Raw genomic sequence first — 11915 nt, 5'->3', positions numbered from 1 at the left:
TTAATTCCTCCCTTTCCTGTCTCCAGAACCCAAATTATCATATAAATTAATAACAATCAACAAAACAATGTCTATGGAATTCGGAAATGTTCACTCGACGGCCATTGAGGGCGCAACTTTTACCTTCAATCTCGACGATGCGCCAGCTCAAAAGCAGAAGGATGGCACGTAAGTACTCTATATTAATAATTCACGTGATGAGTGTAACAATGCTAACCTTGGAATGTACAGACCTTTGAAGCCTTGTCCCAGGACCGATTGCGTCGCACATCGAACAAAGCAAACGCAGCTTGAATGGGAGCTCAAAGAAGCGCGCATGTTGGCCCAACAAAAGGAAGAGGAGGTGTCGACAAGAGTCGCCCAGCTCGAATCCTATGACCAAAGACTTCAAGCAGCACATATCGATCTTGCAGCTTTTGAACCTATCGTTGCGAAACTAGAAGCAGGCTATATCGAAGAAAAGAGAAAGAACGAAAATTTCGCAGTTCTCGAAGAAAGATACATTCAAGAGAAGCGGAATCTCGAAGCAAGATATACCGCAGAGAAAAAGAAGCATACCGTCGAGTACGAGGATCTAAGAGAGAAACACTTTGACCTACAGGATAAAATGGCCGCGGCAAGAGACGATAATGCTACTACTGTAGAGAATCTCCAACGGGAAATTACAAGGTTGGAGTTAAAGATTGTAGAGAATGACAAATACCTCGAATATGTGGAAACTCAAGCGAATGGTAGGGAACAGAGGTGCATTGCTAGGGAAGCCCGATGTGAGGCTATGGAGGGAGAAAAGGGTGATTTGAAGCGCAATATAGTAGAGCTCCAAAAGGTTATCGGTGAATTGGAGACCAAAATGGAAGATATGCAAGCGGAATCCGAAACATTGACTTACGAGTTGAAAAACTACAAGGAAGATTTGGCGGAAAAAATAACCGAGAACGAAAAGCTCACAAAACGTGTGGTCGCTGAAAAGGAAAGAACCGATAATTACAGAAACGATGCTAGACAGATTCAAAAAGAAAACAAAGAGATACAAAAGGCATCGGAGAAAAAAGAGCAGGAAACTCAGGCGCTTATTAAAGGCATGGAAAAGGGCAGCAAAGATCTGGTGGCAAAAGGAGGAGTTGGAGCGTCACCAGAAGTGCAAAAGCTGATGAGAGACTATATCGAGATGTGCCGCAGTATCATACAGCAGATTATAGACACTCGAAAGGCTCAAATTCCAGTTTTCGACCCAGCCCCAGGAACTTATCAACCCAAGGACGGTGAGAGCAGTGAAAATTCAGCGGCAGGTAGCAAAGATTCTAGCGAGAGTAGCAGCAGCAGCAGCTCTTCTGAAGACGAGGATGAGGAAGAAGGGGAGGAAGCGGTGGAGGGAGAAGGAGAAGGTAGTCCCGATCTCCAACTCATCAACAAAAAAACCAGACGTCGCGGGCATGGCCCTGCCGCTGGTCCTGAGATTCAAATTCAGATTAAAGAAGTAGAAGTGATTCGAGAAGTTCACATTCCCGGCCCTGAAATTCTCGTTCCAGGTCCTACTATCGAAGTTCAGGTCCCTGGTCCTATTCAATACGTTGATCGCGAGATACCTGTGCCAGGACCTAGCATATTCGTCGATAAACCAGGCAAAGATGTCCCGGGGCCAATTCGTTATACACCATTCCGAGTGTTCGCTCACAATCCCGTCATTTGCTGGCTCTTGGTCGAATTCAATTTCCTCGTTCTTTTCTTCCACTGGTGTAAGCGTATGTTGAGCTTTCTTAGTCGGTTCCCTGCAATGACTATCGGAGTGGGCCCTTGGAACCCACCACCTCCTGATGACGATGACGATTCCGACGACGATAATGCAGCTGGAGAACCTCCGGATGCTGATAGAATACCCAAAATTGGACCTAAACTTCTCTCTGTATTATTCAATCCAAAGCCTGGAAGAATACCAAACGCCTGGGATACTTTTTGGGGCTTGGCGTTTCATATGATCGTCTATAGTGTACTTTGGTTGTTTCTCTCGGTTGCCTACGAACGCAAGCTTTGGCTTGCAGAAAACGATTCTACTCGTAGATGGCTTCATCAAATAATTGCGCAGCACGGCGGTAATGGTTTCCTTGGTATGAATCAAATCTTACCTCAACGTGTCATTCGCCTATTAGAGATATGGAGGTTTGAACTTGTGGAGCGTATGGGCTATCCTGTCGCATATCAGTTCCCTGGTTGATATGTACGCATGTGATATGTAGGTTCATACTACCTGGGAACATGTATTGAAGAATTGGGGCATAGCTGTCATGCATAGCTTCTATGTTTGATGAGCATGACTCTTCTTTTCAATGCGTCTCTTGCCTCGCTTCCCTCGACACACTGCTTCTCACCGGGTTCCTTCCACGGCACACGCGAGGCACAGTTTTATGAGACTGCCGCTATTCCTCCTTCGTGGTGTTTTGGATGGATGGTTGGATGGATGGAATATCCTAAACTTGCTGCTTTACGAAAAGAACAACGTGTTCATAATTTCTCCTTATAGTTCTGGCTCTACACACTAATGTATTTTTTCTAATTTGTTTTCTTTGGACACACAACTACTTGGATGACACGAGTAGAGTAAATTAGGGGATTGAACATGCAGCCTCGCGATAGTACAAAAGCCTGTCATTCCAGATGGTATATGGTTTTATGTCTGCTCGCTGGTTTCTAAGATGACCCAAGATTAGCATTGAATTGGTATGTATTGAATAAGACAGATTTTCATTTCAGACACTGTTCATATGCATTAGAGCTTGTGAAATGTTGACTGAACATGCATCTTTCGGAATATCCGGATGTGAGATAGAGTTGGATATTAGTACTCCGTATACTTTTTGCGTTGTTCAATGACAGAAATAAAAGATGATAATTGTGATAACCAGGAAGAATTTGATATCTCTGAACAGAAGGATAGATTTAAACTATGTACTGCTAGATTACCTTTCCTGTTTCTCATCATGCCATCATGCCGTCATGCCGTACATATGTCATCCCTAAGCTATCTCGGCAAGCAAGAGAGAACGATGAACTGCAAAATAGTCACACTTTTGAAAAATCATTATCAAATTAACCACTTACGATTGTATTGGCCATTTAGTTTCAGGAAACCATTGACTTCTACTATCTATTTGTAGAAAATGTCCAGATCTTCAGATTCGTCGAATTGATTACAATTTCATTTCCAAATCCTAATGTCCAGACCCATTTCATTGTCTTTCTCCATCTTTACTAATTCTAGCCTTTTACCCCCTGTAGACCAAAGTGCCTCGGCATGCTGTATGCTTAATAAACATCCATTTCTTTCTTCAGTCCAGACTTCAAAATCGAATTCCAATTATCCATTTGCTGACAGAGAATTCAAGATTGAATTGATTGAAACCGTTGCAATTAAATAGTTTATAAAGGTTCAAGTATTCATTTCTCTTTACTTTCTCTCTCATATTATCTATTTTTCATATCAAACCCGTTCTCAGTAAGGTTACCTACCTGCAATCGTACATATCCTACGTTTTCATCTTCATTACATTGCAAACAGCCTTGATATCAAATAAACATCTAGAACGATTAGGCACTGATCACGGGACATTCTCCGCATGCGATAATGTCATAGGATTTTGAAAGTCACTCCACCACCAGATTAATCAATCGATACGAGTATCGAAGAGTACAACATCATTTTGTACAACCCATTTTCTAGCATCACAATATCCACAAATCCATACAAAAATACTTTCACCATGTCCGACAAACTTGTTCCTTCAGATCCAGAGAAAGTCATGGTTATCCGTGATGTGACGCCGAATATCACGACACTCTCAGTGCCTTTCTTACGATTTGGCATGATCAAATTCGGTGGTAGAGCTACTATTGGTATATCTCTCTTCTTCGCGCACTCATTACATACAAATGCTAATAGATCATCCCAACAGTTCGTCTCACATCTGGTCAACTCGCCGTCTTCTCTCCCGTGGCCCTCACCCCTTCGGTAACAACCAAACTCCAATCCCTCGGAAACCGCGTCGCCTACGTGGCAGCCCCCGATCTCGAGCACCACATCTTTCTTTCCGACTGGCACAAAGCCTATCCAAACGCCCACTTCATTGCTCCCGAAGGGCTTGCCGAGAAACGCGCCGAACAAGCCAAGTCGGATAAAAAGGTTACCAATGTCCATTTCCAAACGATCTTTACCAAGAAGAACAAGGCCGAAATTCGAATCTCTCCGGAATTCGACACAGACTTCGAATATGAATTTGTCGACTCACATCCAAATAAGGAATTGGTGTTTTATTATAAACCGGATAGGACGTTGATTGAAGCAGACTTGATGTTTAACATGCCGGCTACGGAACAGTATTCTAAGACGGGAGAGGACGCTACTTCGGGATTTGCAACAAAGTTGTTTGGTCATCTTCAGACGACCAATGGATCAGCGATATGGCAAAAGAGAATGTTGTGGTATTTGTTCAGTAAGAGTGATAGAGAGGGTTTCAATCAGAGCGTGAAGAGAATTAACACGTGGGGATTTGAAAATATCATACCTTGTCATGGAGATACGATTGTTGGGAACGGTAAAGGGATCTTTGAGAAGGTTTTCGCATGGCATTTGCAGGGAAAGAACTCCAAGTAAGAGTATCTGGCTACAGGGTTGAAAGAGGGGAGTTGGAGAAAGGCGTCTTCGGAGGGGATGGGTGGGTTGTGCAAGCTAATAGTATTTCCTTTCGAATATGTTATCGAATATGAGTGGATATCTTCATTGTGTAGGATTATAGGTGTCGAGTAATTGTTTCCTTGCGATTTTGGGGACATTTCTCAAATTTTAGCATTAGCGCTTGTGGAAAGGGAAGAACAGAACTAGAGTTAATACTTAGCTATCAGATTGTTTTCACTCGGGTTTTCTCTCTTTGAATGCATCTGACTTTTGTTTGTCATATTTTATTCTTCTATTATTGAGGGCCTCGAATTTATCTTGCTTTATGTTAGTGATCATTACCAGAGGAATAAGTATTCACCATACCTAGGATTTGGAAATCAAAGGCTCGGTCGAAATTCACCATACATCATCCTTCATTGTGCTCAGCCCGAAACACCCGGTAACAGTTCTCATCCACTCGATCAACTTCATTCCTTCTAATTGTCATCCTGTGCAAAAGTGCAAGTGCAAGGATAAGTCCACGTACAAAGATACCCCAGCTAGTTTTGAGATTGAAATGTATATGGGTTTATGAGTAGTAAATGCTAAACAGTCTTGGGAGGATAAGGCAGGCAAGTATTAGCGACCTACCTAAATATTTTCAAGAAGTTTTTGTACATCTGCTAGAAGTGGTATTTATGTTTGAAGCGGCAAAAATGAAATAAAACGGAATGGAATGGAAGAGCATACATGCAGCTAACTGCAAGGGGGGGAGAGAAACAAGAAGCTCTGAAGAAGTGCACATTTGCGAAATGTAGTCGTTCGTTGGATCTTGGCCTTGGGAGCTAGGGCTTACTTTGAAAGATCCACGGCCAACTAGCTACTCATATTTTAAGTAACAACCTGCAATTGAAGCTTGAGTGAAGTGTGTTGATGATGTGCTGGAACCCACCCCTGTTCTGTTGCTTGGGCTAGGGGTCGACATCATTGTCTTGTTAGCCGAGTATATGATTTATCTGTATTGTGCGGAAAGTTTTGGTGTTTGGTTGGGCATTTTTGGGATGAGTTGTTTGCGTATTGTGTCTTCTGTCTTCTGTGGGTTTGTCGTGTCTTTATGGGTGAGCGGGTTATTGGAGAATTAGTTTACAATGCGGATGTGATTTTGGGTAATTATTTTCTATAATTCACTACTGATATCTAGCAATCATACCCAGAGCAATTATTGTATTACTCTGTTCGTTCGCAACAGCCGTGTCGGGTGTCATAAAATCTACGATCCTCTCCAGGATTCCTCATTCAAGTTATTGAGTTCATACTCCGCGAACTAACCATCTCAATTCTTATTATGAGTGCTCTTCTCTCGTCACGCTAATTAATACCAAATCCATTGTACTCTTCAACTATAGCAGCTAACATAGTCTCAGTTCCTTTACGCCTGTGCGGAATATAGGCAAGACTGGAAATATTCCAGTCGAATGTTTATCCCGGATGACTTCCAATCTCAAGCCTGTAGCCCTTTCTTGCAATAATCGATGACGTTGGGCTGATTCGAGATTCAGTAAAGATTGGTTGGAGATGAGAGAAATGCAGAAGTAATCATGCACTCTTGTGAGTGCATTGTGAGTTCAAGGGCAGTCCTTGAATCCTACCTACCGCAAGACCGCACGCGGAAAGATATGGCTCGATGGTGGTGTGCCCTATCTCTTGTTGATGTGTGTCTTTATCATCTTGGTTGGAGCCACGCTTGCTGCTGTTCTCGGTGGTCCTGGTACTTCCTTGATCAAAGGGAATGCAATTTATGTAAATGCCAAGTAGGTTACGCGAAGGTTACCTGTACCCGTGGATAATCTGTAGATGGTTTGTATCTATTGTCTTGCCATGTGTTGCGCTTGGCCTAATGGATTCCTGGTTAAAGTCCAAATGTACCTCCTAGAGAAACAATGTATATCTGAACTGTTCATGACAGCAATGACACATTTAATTTTCATCGCTTGGGGTAAAATGACACAATGTTGACACTTAATACCCGAACCGGGCTAAGCTAAACCATACACGTGCACGAAAGTTCCCCCAATACCTCCTTAGAGTAGGAGAAATAATATTTCTCATGGGCTAAAAATAAATCGACTAGCAAAAGCCAATCCGTGGAAACACTGGCGAGTCATTCAGAACAGAATCTCCGGGAGTGCTACCACCCGCACACGCGAATCTTTCGACTTCGCATTCGATTTGGAGCGGGTCGCCGTCCCACAATCTCTTAACGATACAGTGAGTTTCCTATGACTGAAGTCTTACAATCTCATCTTCGTATCTTTTCCAGATACCAGTCTAACAATTTTTCAAAAAGGAACTTGCGTTCAGCTATCTTCTTCCAAAGTCCAACCCCCTCCCAACAAACCCTCAGACTCTTCTTCCCAAACTCCCCAACCCTTCACACGCACAATCTAAATCCAAACAAGCCCTTCCACTTCCACTTCCACAACCTCCTTCCCTCCCATCTTTCCCCTTCTCTCAATCAATCCATCCATCCATCCATCCATACAAGCAAAACCCACCCACCACCAATAAACCAGAAACCTCACTCACAAATCCCACCACGCACATTCCACATTCCACGCCCCTCCATCATCGAGCAGAGAAAAATCAGCAGTGCGGTGGCGCGGCGTTTCATCTTCATCCGATCTTGTTTCTTGCGAGATCTGATCATATTTGTTTCTCATACCCCTGGGTAGGTAGGTTAGGACGCAAATTTTCAATTCATTCGGGAGTGAGGAATGTTGATGCAGAGATTTACGTATCTACATAGCTAGGGAGGGAGGGGTTTGTGGAAGTGTGCGGATTGTATGTATTAGGTGTTGAGTTGGGGGGAATAGAAAGCTTAGAGGGAGAAGGAGAGGAGGGTTGAGAAGAGAAGAGAAGGGTTTGGTGGATTGGAAGAGGGTCATGGGATAGATGAGGAAACGAATGAACGAGAGAATAGACGAATGGATGGATCATAATAAATGAATGATATCGCTCGATTTCTGACCGACGAAAATTATGCTGATTGGAGGAGATCGAGTCAAGTTACGCTGATAGAATGAATGGCTTGTGAAGTGCTCATGCTAGCAGATCTAATATGCTATCAAATCGCGACTCCATGGAGTTTTTCTTATGATCAATCAAGATCAAAAATAACTTTCAACCCCATCAAACAAGCATCAACACAGAATATGAATCCGCCTTGTTGATTTGAAACTTTTTCTAATGTATTTAAAAACTATATCACTGCACTTATATACTACAAAGCTACAGACAGAAAACAATGTCTTATCTTCACACTTCACCACCACGTCTTCGCGTCCTCTCACGCTTTCTCCACGCCGTCCCTGCATCGCCTCTTCACCACCCTTCTCCTTTAAAGCTCACCTTGTCACATTCTCATCCCATCTCGACTCGTTGCCTCAGCTCCGATCATACATTCATGCGTTGGTTGCCTAAAAGCAATGCCAAGCCTCATAAATATCGACAGAGCATTGACCGGAACCTTCTCCAGCCCAAATTTGCTTTCTCATCGATTTTCATTTCATTCCACCACCCCCGCCCCTCCCCTTTACCGCTCGTCTTATTTCTCACTCCATTCTCGTCATGACATTACAATATGTTATATTTGTCAATCTCTCATCCCCTCATCCCCAAGAAGCAGAAAAATATCAATAAACCATGCACCCAACCAAGCAGCCACCAAATGCTCAAAAACGTACAAAAATGCACCCCGCTCCACGCTATGCAAATCTCATCGAATCAAGCACCAGGCTGGAACGACCGTATAGGCAATTAGACATATATACACACACAACTGGTAGAACTTCGTCTTTCGTATAGTACGCTCACTGTTTGAGTTATTCTGTTGTTCTTTCAATTAAATCCCCATCTTTCTATCCAGAATTGAACTCGGAACACGTGAGCCTCTCCCCAGCTCGATTTCGTCACCAGGGTGATGTCTAAAAGCTGGGTTCTCGCTCATGTTGCGTTGATGGCCCTCGGTAAACAAAGGTTCGGGAACCTGTGACCGGTGGGTATATGAGATAGGAATTTCTGGCATTGCTGGTATTTCCATGTCACTTTGCTGTTTCCTTTCTACCCGTCCTGTTTGTTGAGCCACCCACGAATTGACAGTGCGAAATCGTGGCGCCGTTTCCTCTGACGTTGTTGTGTATATAGTGTCTCTATTCTGTGGCGTACCTTGAGACGCTGTTGTCCAAGAAAATCTGGAGACTGGAATTTGAGGAGGTGCACTATCATCAGGCATGACAAGTGAGTCACCGAATCCCGACGATATTGAAGACAAGTAACTCATATGATTGACCTCCCTTTGAGAAGGATCATAGGCATTTGAAGATTGTCCTGAGAGTCCTGACTGTTGAGATCTTAAAGTTCCTGTTTGGGAATAATAGTAATCCATATTGCTTGGGGCTCCGTATGATTGACCTGGGCCGGCAACTGGACTGGCAGACATACCAGATCCTGAATGACTGCTCCTGGTTGAACTTTGTCTTTGGAGATCTGTACGCAGTCCCCGTAAGTTTACAGTTGCCGATCCCGGGCGTTCGAGTGACGATTTGTTGTCAGAGTTATAGAAACCACCCATTTCCCTTTCAGCGAATTTTTCATCAATAGGATATCCATTTTGTGAAACTTTGCCGCTAGCATAACTGGGAGGACGACCTGGGTCACCTCTGTTTCTTCTCCATCCATACCAACGAGCTTCTTCTTCTGATATCTCTCCTCTTGCTAATCGATTTAGCTTCTTCATTCTGATTACGAGATATATGATAGCGCCAAAGATGACGAATATACCTATTGATTAAGGTCAGTAAAAGTTAGTTATCACGCCATCTTGAATCACAAACCTATTGATCCAGCACTTATTAGAAGCTTCTCCGCCAAAGGACTAAGATCACCATCATTTCCGTGGCGAAATTGAGGTGGTATGTCGGAAGGAGATGACCCATCTTCATCTGCTTGAGCAGTCGGCGCAGAGCTTGCACTGACGGCCTCATAGGCAGTGACAGTAGATGTGGTAGCCGTGGCACTTTCACATGGAGCTCCATTGGAAAGGGTACATAATCCTTTCCTTCCAGGTTGCTCTGAGCTTGGTATGCTGAATGCGACAGCCCCTGTTGGCAATGAAGATGTGGCAGAAGTAATGGATATCTGTTTATAGTCAGTACACCCACCCAGGTAGAGTTTCTGTCCCTACTCACTGAAGTCGATGTTGCAGGTGCCGACGTCGATGTGGAGCTTGGTGTAGCAACAACAACGACAGTCATCACACTTGATGAAGTAGTGATCGCAGTTTGCGTGGTCCAGGCAGTGGCAGTTTGTGTAGTCCAAGCAGTATTTGTTATTTGGGTCCATGCAGTCCTTGTGACCACGGGTGTAGGCGGCATTCGTGAGCCGTCGTAGCTACTGTCATCGCTATAATCATCATTCTGTTCGTCGTTTGTCCCATTCCCATCCCCACTCCCACTCCCATTATCATTGCTTCTCCCATCCCTTTTTGCTAATTGAAGATCGTCTAACATAATATTCCTTTGAACCAGTCGGTTCAGATACTCTTCTGGTTGATCTCTCATTGGTGCCATTGTCGTATTCATTCCTCCGCCGAGTCGCCGCTGCCCCGTATCGCCGACCGACAGAAGCTAGTAGGATACGGACATGAACTGATAAGTATTATTCGTTGTCGTTGTCGTCGTCGTCGTCGTCGTTGTAGAAACAGAGTGAGTGTGAGAATTAGATGCCAGATCTGATTGGAAATATTGATCAAAGAAAGAACGTCACGATCCAGCCGTGTATAGAACGTGAGTGAGAGAATAAACGGTTGACAAGTGAAAGCAACCAAGAGGTAACCAAGTCGAGAATCTTGGACCTCCGAAAGATTTGAGACTAGCTAACAGAGTGGAGACGAGATTCGCGACATTCTCGTTTGGCACTGGACAGACGATTGAGGGAAGTGAACGCTCTATGCTACTCTCGGAATGGTCATGTATTGTATTTGAATCTGGGGACCAACCGAGAAGTGTACATAATAGACATAATGCAAAGCCACAGTAAAGGATTGGTGTATGCGTCAAGCAAAGGTGCAAAGGCATTTCGAGGCTACACTACACTCGCAATATTGTGCTCTTTCACTGTGGTCCAGACCATATTGAGGTTAGGGCCCAGTATCTCAAGCATTACTGCGTTTGACATGAGACTCTAGGCTGAGCGATGCCCCTGTTAAGAAGTACGAAGAATGCTGCAGATCATTGCCATACGACTAGGAAGTCCGCAACAGTATGCTACAGAAATTGACCGGTGGACTGACATAGCATGGGAAAACTTGATGATATCTGGGACGGAGAGAGTGTTTTGCGCACTGTCCCCTGGTTTCATCGTGGACCCGCTCGACTCACTTGATATCTGCGGAAGAGAAAAAAAAAAAGGTAAATACAGCAAAGTTTGTTCTAGGATTCTTCCGAATCATTGAAAGATGGCTTTAACCCATTGAGAAAAGTGAGTATACAGTGTTGAGAGCATAAATTTTGTCGTTGCAACTTGGAGAGGTTCGTGAGTTGGAGAGATTAAGAGGAACGGAGGTTCCAAATATTTCGCAAGGCTGAATGAACATGGCATAGCATGGTCTATCTTGATACCTTTACTCCGTCTCCGTCCTTCTTCCACACGGGTGATTACCAACGCTAAACTCAAAGAGGGGTAATCTTCCGAGGATAAGCTTAGATTGCGGTTTGCTGTATCGCAGATAATGACCATTTGAGTTATCCATGGATGGGTGAGGAGGGGAGGGAGCGAGGGGGCTGACGAGGGGGCTGAGAGGTTCGAAGAGGGCGATAATGATGAATTAAAGGATCGGGGAAGCGTAAGCTGATTTCATAATTTATTGTTATCATTATTATTGCTATCATCAAATTATGAAGGTGCTTGTGGCAATGCCGCGAGAATACCTACAACTCTCGTATAGACACCTAGGGTTACGAGAAGAGTATCTAGATCTAGGATGCTATTCAAAACATGAGAAAACCTTCAAATATAAAGCAATCTACATCTCAATGCATTACCTATTGAAGACCCATCTTCACAGCCACCCATTGGAAGTATCGTGGCTTCATTAGAAGTAGATTTCGGGTCCGACACGGCTGGCACGTTAACTTTTCTTTCTTCCCAATTTAATTCATGGCAAGAATGGCCGAGGATAGAAAGACCATGTCTTTAAAGCGGCTGTACT

The 11915-nt window shown here is 43.8% G+C and overlaps 3 protein-coding genes across 3 annotated transcripts; 2 read left to right on the top strand and 1 right to left on the bottom strand.

Moving 5' to 3' along the window:
* Positions 1–67: 67 nt before the first annotated feature.
* EAE97_008892 (uncharacterized protein) lies at positions 68–2212 on the top strand (the record flags this gene model as incomplete). Its single annotated transcript, XM_038879407.1, has 2 exons — positions 68–168; positions 232–2212. The coding sequence occupies 2 exons, from the start codon at positions 68–70 to the stop codon at positions 2210–2212; spliced, it is 2082 nt and encodes a 693-aa protein (XP_038729918.1).
* Positions 2213–3755: 1543 nt separating this feature from the next.
* On the top strand, positions 3756–4645 carry EAE97_008891 (uncharacterized protein; the record flags this gene model as incomplete). The annotated part of the gene is made up of 2 exons (XM_038879406.1): positions 3756–3888; positions 3948–4645. The coding sequence occupies 2 exons, from the start codon at positions 3756–3758 to the stop codon at positions 4643–4645; spliced, it is 831 nt and encodes a 276-aa protein (XP_038729917.1).
* A 3577-nt stretch (positions 4646–8222) lies between these two features.
* On the bottom strand, positions 8223–10275 carry EAE97_008890 (uncharacterized protein; the record flags this gene model as incomplete). The annotated part of the gene is made up of 3 exons (XM_038879405.1): positions 8223–9487; positions 9541–9844; positions 9895–10275. 3 exons carry the CDS (start codon positions 10273–10275, stop codon positions 8550–8552), a joined length of 1623 nt encoding a protein of 540 aa, XP_038729916.1. The 3' UTR covers positions 8223–8549.
* Positions 10276–11915: the final 1640 nt, after the last annotated feature.

This window comes from Botrytis byssoidea (assembly GCF_014898295.1).
Source record: "Botrytis byssoidea strain MUCL 94 chromosome Unknown BBYS_019, whole genome shotgun sequence".
Classification (NCBI taxonomy): domain Eukaryota; kingdom Fungi; phylum Ascomycota; class Leotiomycetes; order Helotiales; family Sclerotiniaceae; genus Botrytis; species Botrytis byssoidea.
The sequence above is the reverse complement of the archived record's forward strand: the minus strand, read 5'-3'. Positions and strand labels throughout refer to the sequence as shown.